Source organism: Halictus rubicundus, chromosome 18 (genome assembly GCF_050948215.1).
Source record: "Halictus rubicundus isolate RS-2024b chromosome 18, iyHalRubi1_principal, whole genome shotgun sequence".
In the NCBI taxonomy this organism is placed as follows: Eukaryota; Metazoa; Arthropoda; class Insecta; order Hymenoptera; family Halictidae; genus Halictus; species Halictus rubicundus.
In genome coordinates, this window is record NC_135166.1 from 2,417,128 (window position 1) to 2,432,405 (window position 15,278).

At 43.2% G+C, this 15,278-nt stretch overlaps 1 protein-coding gene across 4 annotated transcripts in view; it reads right to left on the bottom strand.

Moving 5' to 3' along the window:
• The window catches only part of LOC143363041 (uncharacterized), a 382,608-nt gene that overhangs the window by 44,901 nt on the left and 322,429 nt on the right, over positions 1-15,278 (bottom strand). For all 4 annotated transcript variants that reach the window (XM_076803646.1, XM_076803644.1, XM_076803647.1 and 1 more), the window contains exon 4: positions 11,206-11,252. In XM_076803646.1, the coding sequence (XP_076659761.1) occupies positions 11,206-11,252 (47 nt within the window). The remainder of the gene's footprint in view (positions 1-11,205; positions 11,253-15,278) is intronic.

Sequence of the window (15,278 nt, forward strand, 5' to 3'; positions counted from 1 at the left end):
TAAAATGATTACCGCAACAACGATGACAGTCGCGACAACAAATTCTGCGAACTTCAATATCTTCTTGACTGAACGGTATTTGTATAAACACATTTTTACACACGCGTAACGTTTAAATTAGTGATCTCCTGGGATTGAAACTCGGATTTCTGGAATTTCCTCGCCAAAATCTACAGGACTACATAAAAAGAATTTGAAAACTTCTGGTTTCCCGAGGGAAAATTTGACCAGAGTAAATATAGCAAATTCCTGTACGCGATCAAACAGACGACTGATTTCTTCGTATCAGTTTCTCGAGTTTTAAAAAGCCTTCGGAATCTTTCGCGGCGGGAGTCAGATTAATGCCGGCTTAAAGTCGACCACGTTTAACGACACCGAATAAATGAACAGGAAGATAAATGACGAGAGAGTATGCCGATGTTATCGGGCCATCCATTTTTCACTTTCTCGATATCGCGCGCGCGCGCGCGAGTACTACGCGGCAGCCGAGTGGAAATCGCGCTATTAATTATTACGCGATAATCGGCAGAAATATATGATGATCACCGATAGATTCCGCGGGAAAGCGATTTAAGCTTTAACTCAACGGGGAAGTGCAGATTGAATTAGCATCGGCGCACGATAAATCCGCCGGATAATAAATATTTCATATTATATAATGCGGACGTACACGGCTCTCCACGTCAAGTATCACGGAGGCAGGATACGTGCAATACGCGTGCAATATGCGTGCAACGCCTTGCAAAAATCTGCCGCCGTAAAATTAGGAAGCTTTCCGTGATTATTCGACAAAATTTCCAACGAACGAATCAAGACCATTTACGTATCATTTCATACATTATCGCACGAGAAAAATTCTATATAGTAGTAATTCTGTATCGTGCAGTTTGGATTGCACCTAACCGATAGTTGAGCGGCTGGAGCAAGCGTCCATCTTGGCCTCGCATCATCTTGTACACTTGTCTATAGTAAGTTTCCAAGGAGAACTAAGCTCGTGCTGCCATCCAACAGTTGAGCAACGAACTTCACAGAAGCGGACTTCGTAAATAAAGGGTTCAAGTCTCTCTGCTATGACAGTCCTCAAAGTGATCGACGCGAAGACCGATCACAAATGGCGTCTTCGTCGTAAATGTTATTTCTCGAGGTTCAATAGGAATCATGCTCTGTGAACGAACTGTTCGGTCGGCTATAGTCGGTGCAGGCAAGGCGCGTGGTGCGAGACGCTTGTCAAAGAGGAAAAGAGATGCGTGGCATAGGAAAGGCGAAACTTGGACGAACTCCAAGCACGAGAGAGCGGATGGTGTTACAAGCACAAACGATCTTCGGGTTCGAAGTAGCTGCCGCTAAGAGTCCTGTCGAGAGGAACATCGTCATTGTCTATTCTGTTCCCTGTTTGTCACGCCTTTGCTTTTGTGGCCGATGCCACGCGCGCGCCAGTGTTGTTGCCATGACGACACCACGCTGACTGCTGGTGCGTGTGCATCCTGTGGATCGGAACCCCGTGTCTCTCCGGCGGTGCCTCGTTCTTCGGCAACGTATAACTGACCGTCGAACGATTCTGGGTTATACCCCTTCTAACAGCGTGACATTTTTACGAATTATTGCCGCTCGAGGCTACTCTGAATAATACATTTATCCAAACATTGCTCGCGATTAAATCCAGTCCGCGGAAGCTCTGTCGAAATATTTCATTGTGTTCGATTCTGAGTAGAATCGTAACGAAGCTATACATTTTAGAATAGACGGGGTATAGAGCCACGAATAGAGCCGGAGAGTATTATAATCAATTGATGGGAGCACCGTTCCGTGGGAGGATTAGGTTAACGAATTTTGAATGTTTTCTGATTTCATTTTTATCCGAAGGAGAATGTAAAATATGGACCCCCTCCCTTACAGCTGTGGAAGATGTTTCACTGTTCTCACGTATTTGACAATTTAGAGTCGCCCCAAGTGTGCCAAATAGAAGTTGCGCGAACGCGGAGCAACTTGTCGGACGAGCGAAATTTCGAATAATTATTTCCAGGCTGCGTTTCTGGCGAACCACCCTTTATAGGATAGCCATGAAAGCCGTTTTTTTTCCAGCCCCTGTTCTCGCCGAGGGAAGGGAGAATACCGGCTGCGGGAGGAAGAAGCACTTGTGCGCTATGCGGAAGTGTAACGTCACGTGTCCGCGCGAATTGAAAAGCGTCTACTTCACACTCTCCTGCCTCTGTCGCGACTTTGTTCCGTCGCTGGCTCCCTCTCCCTCTCCCTCTCCCTCTCTCTCCCCCCACCCTTCAGTCTTTTATGTTCTTTTCTGTTTAATAGTCACTTTGTGTCTCGACACGGCTCATCGCCGGAACTGTTATGCGATTAGCGGTGGACGAACGTTTCGAGTTCTGCCGGCGATACATCCCTCCACAACTTGGCTAATGACAGTTCAAACTTTGACCTCTGCAATTCCACGCTTTTTCTAATTAAGCTCGCCCGAATTACCTCCGAGCGGGGTTTATACAGCTGCACATGGTTTTTTCAATCTTGAACACCAAGTGGATTTTTCTAATTGGTAATTCTCATTTCGATGGAAAATTACCGAAAAGACACCCCCTGCGATTTTTACTCATTTCCGGCCACCAGTCGACTCAATTGGGAACCAATTTATAATTATTTTTGCCATTGAATCTCTTTGCGTTTGTCCGTACTTAATTCGTACCTTGATTGAATTATCAAATTGACAGGAAATCAGTATGATATGAAGCTGAAAAATTGGTAAATTTCTTCTCTAAAAATTGCTCTGGTTGCTTCACAAGTCCGGGAGCAGTGCCCTATAAATTAATAGTTCCCGAAGTTCGCTACGAAATGTAATACTAAGCCTGACACTAGTATCGAATTGTTCATGACCGTCCGGAAACAATAGTCGTCCTGTTGCGCGAAGAAAAAATGATAGCAGCTGGACGAAATTGATATTGAGCACCCGACTCGAATGTAGAGAGTTCGCGGGAAAGTTGAGTGTTCATTTTCTGATGAACGCGCACTCCTCCCTCAACGTGACACAATGATTTATAGCGTTGTGTGTCCCAAGGCGGATTTGAAATTGAGATGTTCCACTGCGAGCCTAAGTCGAGACTGAATGAATTTTAGATGAAGCCAAATAACGCGGACAGTGCGAAATCTTTCAGAACTCCTTCCGGCCATCGTTTCCGTAAATGAATTCGCCATTGTTCTATTTAAAAGTAGACCGCGGGGAACCGTTCTACTCTCGATTTTCGTAGATCATTTTATGAAAATCGGAACGAGAGGAAAATTTATTTCTGGATTTAGTCTCTGACCCAGTTTTTCAAGAAGTTCGTGTAACTTTTCATCTCGCGCTGGCTGAAAAATGAGATCCTCGAGTCTTGAAAAGATACTTTGCAAAATATAGTCGCGACTAGGTTGCGTAAAAGGTGGCTTTATTTATCTCGTGCGCGGCGCAGAAAAGGAAATAAAATAGAAATGTGATCGATAGACCGGTTTTATGCGTTCACTAAATTTCGAAATTTATCAAAAGCAGAAATTCAGTCCAATCGCGAGATTAAAAATCTAAAATAGCGTTGTGTCTCTTCAATTCAGTTAGATTCGAATAGTGGAGCTCCTATCTCGCAGCGAGATCGACTTCAACGATTATTATGCCGAAACTTACGAGTTGAAAATTCGATATGGAACGGCGTGTGCACGCGTCCCGCGAAAACAGGGAAACATTTTCCAAAGTGAAATTCAGTGGGTATCAAGAAGTTCCGAGTTTCCTCATTCGGTGTGCTTTGTTTTACGATACTTACGTGAGATACGAGCAATATATGCTGTAAAGTGGTAAAGAATGACGTTAAAAGCATATACTCGTATCCCTTTATTACCACCATCTTCGATTGATGTGCTACTAAGAAAGTTAAGCTTATAACACTTTATCGTCCCCCCCCCCAATTCCATTAAGGGTCACGTCTCCGCTTTCATATAAAAAGCTTAATTTTTTAGCTCTTTAAAAGTACCACCCACGCGTCGTTCATTTTGCATGCTGGGCTCCTGATGGAGCGCCCATCTATTCCAACGAATAAACTACTTTTACTAGTATTTTTATCGATACTCTCTCATTTTAAAGGTCATTCAATCAGCAGGACACATCTGTGAGAGAATTTTGACGCGAGAGAGTCAAATATGTAAAATTTCTAGGAGAAAATATTTAAAACAAAAGAGTGATTCTTATCATCCCAAGTGATCCACTTTCTATAATTATTAATAAAAAAGTAAATATATGAAAAAGCTCACCGAGCAAAATTTTGATTTCTATAGATTAATTTTATGGAGTACATACGTGTGCGAAATTGAAATGGAAATATTTCAATGAATTCATAAGCATTTCAATTATCCCCTGCGATATTAAATAGTGAATTAAATTAGTGAAACTTTTAATCGAAAATTTTACGACGCAAGCAAGTAAAATGTACAGATCAATTTTGCGGTGCACGCGTGGAACGTTTATGCGAGCAAATTTGTTGTCGCGTCTCACGCGAGGTACGCCACGCAGCATGTAATTTGCAAGATTTGCCAGAGGGTTAACTTCGTCTTGTTTATTTATCCTCGAAGTTGCTCAAAGGCGACTGGAATAATCGTAAAACAAGAGGATCTAGATTCTTCGCTTCGTGAAGTTCGCCATGAAACAGGAAGTTGAACTAAACTCATCGTGTGTCACCCAAGAAAAGTTACGCTACGAGCTTGTGTATTATCTGCGCACGCACGCACGCACACGCACGCACCTACACGGGTCGCGAAGCAGTCCCATAAATTTATTTAACCGCATGTGAGAACCGTCAAGAACGCGAAAACGTTGAAACTTATTAGCCGGTTCAGCAGCCGAAAAGTTTCGGCTCACTCGGAGAAGCGTTTACCTCGGAGTGTTTGTTTTGCTTGCAAACAGAAATTAATATACTGCGAAAATACATACGCGTTAATACGCAAGAGACACACGTTGACTGTTTCTAAGATTCCTTTTCTGCTGGGAGCTGGACGAAAATCTTAATGAAATCATTTCTGCAAATGATTTTTAATCGTCTCTTTTCACTTTTAAGCGTCTCCCGTGAACGGAGTTACCGGTCAGTCGATTTGTCGGTTCGCAAGTACGTGTAACCGGGAAGTTTGCACAGCGAAATATTTCCGAGCTTGTGACACGACGTTCGATAAAAATCCCTGATAAAACAATGAATTTCCCGAAGATTTACCGTGCACGAAGTTTCGACGATGGTGCGCAGTAAATCAATATTTAAGTGTTCCGGGCACAAGACCGTCAAATAACGTTCCCTTTATTGTTTGCGGGGGGGGGGGAGACTTCCAGCTATTTTGTTAAAAGGTTCAATGCGTTATTCCGCGAAAGTTATAATGTCGAAAGTAATTTCATCGGCTGCCCGTGGAAGCTAATATTCTCTGAAATTTTTCTTCGCCAGTCAACTAGATGGGCCGCGGCAATATGAAGTCGCGCAGCACGCATTACCGAGCTCGCGGGAACAAGTTAGCCAAGTCTTTTGCAGTTACTTGTAACGTCCGCGTGGCGACCTCGCCAAATCCTACTGGAAAACAGGAAGTGCCTCTAAGTCCTAACTGGTATTTAAAGTTTCCTCACCTTCGGATAACCGTGCGTTTAGAATCGCCGGCAGTCCTCGCTCGAGCTCAATCTTCGCGCAAATCGGCCGGCAATTAGACAACGATCAAATTTCTCTAAACTCTACCTCGGGAAACCGGAAATTTTTAACTCTTTTAAGTTTGATCATGCAGACCCTGGCGAGAGAATGCCGGAAACCCAAGTATTAATGTTAGGAATTCTCTGGTTCAAAGGTTATGCGTGTTTAAAGTCGAGAGCTTTTAGACAGAGGTAACGCAAGCGGTGATGATGTCGATAACGTAGATTTTTAAATTGTAAAAATTTGAATCGCCTCTTTTGCTGTACTTCACGCTTTCAGATATCAATACTTCTGACAGGAACTGTAGTAAAAACATTTCCGAGACGAAAGATACAAAGTGTTCTAGATACTTTACCGAGCTTCGAAGAGTCCACACAGTTCGAAGCGCATTCCCTGAAAACATCGTTGAAAAATTCATAAAATTAACGAAGTTGCCTCTGCGATGGACAACTACTCGAACGATGCTCCTCCACCGCCTGTAGCAGTGTTCCAAAACTTTAAACGGTTTTTTTGTTTCCAACCCCGAAACGGCGTTTTAAAAAGCGGTGACCGATACTTCTCCAGAATTAATGGTCCGATTCAGCCGAGATTTGGCACGGAACTTCTGAATAGACTTGCCCCTAACTTCGTCGTCGTCCACTTCGCGTAAAGAAAAACAATTGTGCACGGAAGACAAACGATCCCCTCATGAAAATATGCATTTCTCGGGTGACATTAGTGCCGTTAAAACTGTCCGCGACAGAACTATTTTCACATCAACGGAGAAAAATGTGTTACCACAATTGTCAGAAGCAATTATCAGAAACGAAACGAATTTTCGGTCACTTGCAATTCTTACTTCGAACTAAAAAGTTTCAAAAATGCGGTTACCTCGGGCATTTTCTTTACATTTTTCGATTAGTATTTTCAATTTAAATTATGAAACTGTTCCAAATTTTTGGGAACCTTCAATCCCTGACAATTCGACTGATTTCTCTCCAAAAAATTATTTAAAAAAAACGACGCGTCAGACTTACTCTATATATGTCACTAATGCCTACCCCATAAAAGTCCCAAAACTATCCTCCCACTGCCGCAAGGTGTACCTCATTAGGCGCCATGAACCGAGGCCCTTAGACATTCGCTGTCCTTTTCTACGTTCGACGTGGGTCAAAGAATGGTACCTCCTTGCCGATATAAGTCACAGCTACTCGAAACCAGTCCAATTTAAGTACGCCAACGAGTCCAGTCCGGCGATAACAACGATAACTGTTTCCGCCGAAAACAATCAGTCTGCGTCAAGCGCACGATCGTTATAATTCGAGGGGGGGAGGAGGTGTTCTAAATGTTGTCAGAATATGTAAGCCTCGGCTCGATGTAAATGCCGGCCGTAGACTGTAAACGTATTCTTCCGGCGCCGGTGTTGCAGAGAGCCACCACGCGGATTTCAGTTGGAACAAACAGGCTTGCTCTGTCACAGTTGACGCCGGGCAAACAACCCGAACGAATGTGTTTGTGCATTCCGGTAAGCCTCACGAATTTTAGGTTAGACCCGCGCCGGGATTCGGTAGTTAGCTATGCACTGCGACGAACGCGAAGGGTTCAAACAGGGTTCGACAACGGGCCGCCTCTTAGGGTGCCGAAGAGAGCCGCCGGCAACGAAGACAGCAGCTTTCGGGACGCATTCTTGCGTCAACAGTCGCTGACACGCGACCTAATGACGAAGACGGAACGAGAAAATCGCTTGGCGCTCCGAGAATCCTAATTGTCGGAACAATTGTGGACTCTTCAGAAAGGGAAACATTTTCATGGTCGGTAAAATTGTTTGGTCGTTACGGATGTGTCCGTAGAAGAGGTCGATAGGGTGGGAGGTCTTAATTATACATTCATAACGAGGTCGACGGGGTGAGAATGGCGGATGTAGTCAATGGAAATGAAATATCAAAGCTAACCCCTTTGGCCGGCGTGCCAAACGCCTCTCGAATATGGGATCTAAAGTGTTTTTCGATATCTTGAAGAAATTCCAATGGCACCGTGCGCGCCGTCCTTTCTTCGTGATCTTATTTGCTGTTCTCGACGTCTATCTTCGGCATAACTACGTTCCGGGGGATTCTATACTTTATCGCTGCACCCGTGGAAATCGAGCGTGGATTCGAGCCCGATGACGGCGCATTCGCTCCATTTTCTTTTCAATTGCTAACACGTCTGTGTTCTATTATCTTTGTAGAACGTCGCTCGGACAGGACGCGTTGCTGCAACGTTTGTACAAGCTGACCCGAATTGCTCAACTTCGATCCATCAGAAATGGACCGCCGATCTTTATGCTAAAATCATGCGTTAACTCCGATCTTCATTTTTTCTGTAATCCTTCGAACAAGTTGAGAATAGTGTGCCGATATTCCTCCATTACTTTAATTTCTCTTCTTTGAGCCACCCTGACATAGATCGTGCAGGACTACTATTTTCTTGTGACCGTCTAAGAAGTGTGAGTGTAGGAAGTGTGCCCTCCATGGGATAGGCGAACTGACTAAGATCGTGTAGATCCGTTCGGCCTAGACCAAGACTTTACCGTACTATAAAAATTGCTATAAAAATGATCGGCATCCATTTTCGTTAGAGTTGAGCACGAACGCACCGTTCACCCCATTCCCGCGTAACATTCGTCTCTCATCCTCGGTGTATAAAAATTAGAATGAAAGAAGGAATTTATTTACCGACTGTCATTGATTTTTACGAATTCACCTGCTTCCATTTTGTAAATTCGCTCACGTAGGAAACGGCAGCGCGTGCACGAGCTGCATGTGCGCGTGAACAAAGAGTGGAGTAAAAAGTTTCAATGGTAATGCAGGTAGCCCGGTATAACAGGACAGTCCTATTATACGGTTTCGCGCTAACATGGTTAAAGAATTGGGCAAACCACTGGCATAACAGAAGGTTTCGCTGAAAGGGCCACGAGAAACCCTACAGCGAGAGAGAGAGAGAGAGAGAGAGAGAGAGAGAGAGCTGCGCAAAAATTCGTCGTCCGGCGTTGGAAAAATTGTAAAGATCCCTTAAGAAAAAGCGAACAGGAAATAACAGACTTCGTGGGAAAAAAAAAGCGGACAGAAAGACGTCGCAGACGGTGCAGTCGGTGTCGTTTAATTGTGCTGCGCACCGACAACGAGGCAAAATTAACGCGCGTCTAACAATAAGATTAACTTTTAACCGACGCGTCCTGCTGTTGCGAGGGCAAACCAGTTTTTAAAAGCTTTGTAGCGTTTTCAAGAAAATTGCATTTTTCCCGTCGAAGAATGCACCGAAAGACTTTCTGATTGTTGAAATTACGCTTGTCCAGGAATAGTAGAGTTACTAGCTCGCTTAGTATAAGTGATTACGTGTCCATCGGTGTCCGAAGAAACGGCCGAAGTCAGGCGTACGTGTCACAAACCAGTTGTTAACAAGTTCGAACAGCGTACTTGTCCCTTTGTCCGAGGTTACGTCTAATTCAAGCTTAGTATGAACACATATTCTACGGGCGACTTCATCTGCATGTATCGCAGACGGATAAGGTATAGAATATCATTGTGGCGCGGAGGAGCGCAGAATCTAGATATATGCGAAGAGGCAGCTGCACGCATATAATGCACCGCTACCGGAGGATCTAAAGGCGCGTGGCGAAGACTGCACAAGGACGCTGCATCCGCGGATGACGGTGCATTCTGCGACAATAATACCAGACAGTACGCCACGGAGTGCGCTGCGATATGTAAGCGTAACTTCTGATACTACTCGAATACTCGTCCCATAAAAATTTGCACACGATCCGGCGGCTTGCAATGCGCTCCGGATTCCCCTATTTTTCAAAAATCTTGGTAATCTCGCTCCGAAAAGTCATGCGTATATTTTTTCATCAGCAAGTTAGTCATACGAACCGTTAAACACACTGAGCAAAAATTTGTCTGCGTAACATATGGGTTCAAATAATTTTTTTCGCCGTGATATTTCACTGAAATAAATTCTCTTGGCAAGTTTTTTTGACGGAGACACTTTTGGGTCGGTTTAAAAAACGCTGCGCAGCTGAAAATATCCGTCGGAATGTTTCACCGTTCGGGATAAATACTTTTCGAAGTTGTATTTTGTTACAAATGATAACAGTCGATTAAGTCGATTTGAAAAATCAGCAACCAATTTGAGAAGAATATCGCTTCAATTCAAGAAGCCTGTGAACATTTTGGGAGTTTTTTCGCGGCGATAACGGAGGCGGTTTTTCGAGTCTTGCTTTCGGCGACTACACATTTATCATCGCGAGCCGAGAGCAGGAACAACCGTCTATAGCGGGACGCACGAGTGCATTAGTTGGCGCGTTAAATAATCCGAACTGCATTCATAGGCGGCCAGATCTCTGCTTTCTTTGTCTAGCCGCCTGTGTTTCGTGGCCACTTAATGCGCCCACGGATGTCCATAACGGTTTGGTTTACAATGGCGCGCGGCATTAATAATGTGATACGAATTAGCCCGCGCGCCGGGGAACATCCTGATGCAAATTGAAAGGCTCTGAATGGAACGGGAACTTTTCGGGGGGGCTAACTGATTTAACGTGCTCGAAATTATGGCGGGATCGTTGCTTGTTTTCCGCTCGCAGCGAGAAAGTTGCTCGGACACCGGTTTCAACTTCAAAGTACATGTTCGAGCCGGAGAAAATGAATTTGTCAAAGGGAAACGAACGCGCTGAAAAAGAGACAAAACTGCGCCGTCCGCCTAATGCATGATGTATTCATAGAATGACGCGTGTTAAACTTTCGCGCGGGTCAAACGAGAGGAGAAGAAAATTTGATTCAAGGCCATCCCCCGCCTGTCAACGTTCCCATGAAATATTCCGCGAAACGCGTATGAGTGGACAGAGGATTTTGTGCGTTTATCGCGAACCTAAGTAGGTGCAATGTAAAACTGGAAAAATACTTGGAGAATTTGGGAACACCGTTATATTATCTCCCGAGAGAAAATGAATTTCTATTTCGCCCCAATTTGGCGGAATTCCTTATTTGATCCTTATTCTATGATTTAGTGAAAATTGTGTCCACTATTTTAATATTTTACTTGCATTGCCTGGTTTCAATTTTAATTTTTGTCCGTTTTATACTAAATGTTCTTTTAATATTTACCGTTATATTTGAGAATGATATTAATATTTCGTTTCACGACAAAAGAACGTGCAGAAAGTGAAAAAGGTGGACACGCGGTGCAGCCCGGCAGGGGGATGATAACTCAAAAAAAAAAAAAATGGACGAGACAGTCAGAACAGGCATACAGAGAAATGGTTACTCCTTTTTCTTGATCTGAACTCCCGGACCCATTTTTTTAACCATCTCTCCGGGGACATTTTGCAGAAAGAAAAATTCATATAAGAATGTACTGCTACTATTATATATATGTGTATATGAAGATACTGTACCAACGAGAACAAAATTTAGTCCACGGATCGAGCAGTAGGAGGAACCTAATTCACGATTTGTACGAAGAATATGTCTCCATCAATAATTAAATGATTCGTGCAGGAACTTACCATTGGGTGGAAACTCGTAGAAGAACGCTGATCTCGGACTTAGGCAACTGGAACATGAAAAAAATCACGATTACATGTGAGAATACCGAGTGGACTGAGAGAGGGACCTCTAAAACGTGGGATTGAAAAATATTAACAAATAAACCAAGTGTTCCTCAAGCACTTAATTTTAAACGAGTTCTAGAATTCTCAATTCACTGTTATCGAAATTGTAAATTACTCGAATTTATTTCTCTGGGTGTATATTGTAAAAGAAATGCCTAAAAATTTGCTGCCCTGTGAACCTAGTGTTAACCCTTTGCACTCGAAGCTATTTTAACTCCAAAAGGAAACATTTCTTATGAGCTAGAATATTTCCCTTGCATATATTTTCTTTTTATGCTATACATATGAAAATGGTGCAATTTACTCGCACAACACTGAAGTGTTCAGTAATTTATTACATACAAACAAATTTAACCCTTAAATGCATGAGTGGGGTCTGCAAAGGACCCCGGTAGTGTTGAATTTTGTGTCAACATTTTTAGCCGCGCCATTTGTCAACTGAGAGTTCAACTATTTGCTTCTGTCAATATTTAGGTTATGTTTAATGTGTTTACAGAAATAAATTGTTGCTGTAATCAAAGTTAGCAAGGAATTAGGTAATGGACCCCACGTATGCATTCATGTTCCTAATATTTCATTTACCTATGCACTTAAGGGTCAACCCTTTGCACTCGAAGCTCTTTTAACTCCAAAACGAAACACTTCTTTCGACCTAGAATATTTCTCTTCGATATATTGTTTCTTCATGTTATACATACGATAATGGTGACATTTACACGTACAATACTGAAGTATTTAGTAATTTATTACATACAAACAAATTTAATAATGTAAAAAATATTTTGAATAACGACACAGCAATTTTTAGTGGCGCCTTACAGTCGTCATTCGAGTGCTAAGGGTTAATAATGTAAAAAATATTTTGAATAACGACACAGCAATTTTTAGTGGCGCCTTACAGTCGCCATTCGAGTGCAAAGGGTTAATCAAGCTTACGAAAAGACCTGGTTTTCCTGTATTTTGTGAGATGGAAATTTTTGCGTTAATTTTATAGAAATGGCCGGTTCCGCGACACTGGTGTCAAAATCGAGTGTTTTCTGAACGGAGTGTGTTTGCCCAAGTATTCGAAGAATTCCCGGTGGACCGTCGAAGGGCTGGTCGATCGCGTATGGTAGATTAGGCTGGAATGCTCGTACAATGATTTCCGTGGGAGGCTGGTGTTCCGGGGGCAAGACTAATCGTCTTATTGGTCCGAATCGACGGACCCCGTTCTATCGATCGTCCGACAAAGCAATCTACCGTGGAAATACAGTTCCCGTGGAGGGTCGACCGTTCGCATGCCAGAGAATCGGTAATAGATGGCGATGTATCATCCACGTATCCCCGATACACCCGTTCTGTAATACTAACTGCATACTAATAGCGGTCTTTGACGAAAAGCTAACATCTCAACAGGCAAACCACGTTGCAATTCCGGGTTCGGACCCCATCGGCCGCTTCTGTCCAGGCCTCTCGAATCGGTGTTCCTCTGTCCGGTTCGTTCTCTCTTCCCCTCTCCTCTCTCCCCTCTCTCTCCTCTCTCGCTTTTGCGCGTCCCGTCGCGTCGGCGAGAGATGATTGCCTCTCGAGCGCGCTCCTTGCCCGAATAGATTCGTAATTGTTCTACCGGTTACGTGCAAACGAACAATGTCCGCTGTGTATCATCCGAATTCTATTGCCATTAGCTGATCGTAATTTGACGGCGAGCTGCGCGAATCACCGAGAAATTGGACCGTCCCCATGATCAATTTCACATAGAAATCGCCTGGAAATCGGCCGATCGCGCGACGACCCCCTTCAACCGTGATCCCGATCCATCTACGCGAACCAGATCATTTTAAAGCGGAGATCGTTCGTGAGAGTGAATTTTATTCTTCCATGAAATGCTAAATAGAGTGATTGAAATCAGTGTGTCACTCTACGTCGTCTCTGACCAACGCGAATATTATTTACGACGATTTGTAACGGATTCCCGGAAAACATTCTGCTGCAAATCGCAGGATAATTTAACAAAATTAAAATTGAGATGAATAACACGTTCGCGTGTAGTAGCAGATTTCCTCCGAATTTCGGAATTAATTTCCACGGTCGCTGTAAACGCGTGGGAATTAAATTCAAACATCGAAGCGTTCCGCCGCGTAAGTTATCGATCACTTCGCGTCATTTATGCTAATGCGTTTCGTCGGTACACCGCGGTCTTCGCGCGTTTACGAAAAAAATTGATGTTTTTAGGTTGCGAGAAATTTTTCAGGACTGCAGTCAAGTGAATTGACAAATATTAATGAGTAATAATTTAGGCAAATGTTCGCAAATCACTGCGGAGAGCTTCCACGTAATTTGGAACGAAGACCGTATGGGGGTGAACATTTCTATTTTATGGGGAGAAAAGGGGTAGTCTTTCCGTGACGCAACATTTTTTTTTTATCGGAGAGCACTCTTTGAAATTTCATATGACACGACTGATATTGTCGAAGTCCTGCCGTGTGCGCGCGTACAGAGGAATCTGCGAGCTTTTTCTCCATAGTGATTCCAGGTTGTAATGATTCGCCCTGATTCTGCTGTGCGTGTTTATTGCTTTTCTTTGTACGTCGCGCATTTCATAGAACCAGGCGGATTCTTCAGCCTACGTTATTGTCTGCTCTTAAAGGTATTTTATGTCGTTCGTTTTACCTCCTGCCACTTTCATCCCGGTCCCCATTCATGCTCTGTTTTGCGCGAACTCGTGATGCCTATCTGCGAATCTATGCTAATTTTACTTTTTCCCTTTGGTCGCTGTTCCACCGTTGATCCGTGCACTTTGTTCAAACCGTGCGTTGGAATATTTTCTTTTCTTTAGACGGATCCTGATCTTCGATGGTGGTGTTTGTTATGAAAATCTATATATTAATCTGCTGCCAACAGTTTATGCACATCACAATTTAATTGTAATTTACAATTGTAATTGCTCTCGCAAGGAATTGATTGTACGGTAAAGCCTCGCTCTAAGCCGAACGGAGCCACACGATCTTAGCTCGCCTAACCGAGAAACTGCCTCGGTCGGTAAACATGCCACGTAATCGGGTCGGGTATATCGGTGTGAACCACTACTAATCCAATTACAAAACTCCCTTATTTTTCATTATTTTTTTATGGGACTTATCCGTGGCAATTTTCTGATTAAAATGACACCGAACACGATATAATTTTAACTGTGTTCAGTGTCCACCAATCAAATCCTACTGCAAAGTATAATGCTTACAGCCGAGGCTCGAACCAGAACTGTTTAACACTTTGAACGCCAAACTAGAAACCATACAAATTCTATAAAATCAAAGTAAGTTATTTAATGAAATAAAAATTGCAAAAAATTAAATGTACGATACTGAGTAATCCTCCAACTTTCTTACATGTTACAGATCCTAATTAAGTTTAGTACAATGAATATATCAACGTAAAAATTCACACACAGCCACATATGGCTGACGTGGCGTTCAACGTGTTAACCGACGTAATCTCGATTCCAGTATCGAGTTCCGAAACTCGAAGTTGAAATCGTCCGAATTCAAAACCCATTCGGCCTCATCCGTTTCCGCGTGGCTATCCGGGCGAGACGAGGCCGTGAAAAGTGTTTACTCTAAAAATTTCATGTTAATTCTTTCATTTCTAATTAAGAACTTCCTTTGAAGTTTATTTTAAATCCAAATTTAATTAAAACTGGAATCTCCACTGCATGCGCGCCGAGAGAGAAAACGAAAGGGAGCGAGAGCGAGCGAGAGAGAGAGAGAGAGAGAGAGAGAGAGAGAGGGGGGAGACAGAGACAGAGCTATCTCTATCTAGTCGGCCAAACCGTTTAAATGCAAATGCTTAAAAAAGTCAATAGCCACAGACGGGCATCGTCAGCTGAAATCGTCCGCGGCGCGATGACCGACATATTTTTTTTTTCGTTAACCGTTCTCGGTCCGGGTCGCCTAAACGTATGCAGATTAATATGAAAGTTCATTTATAGCGCA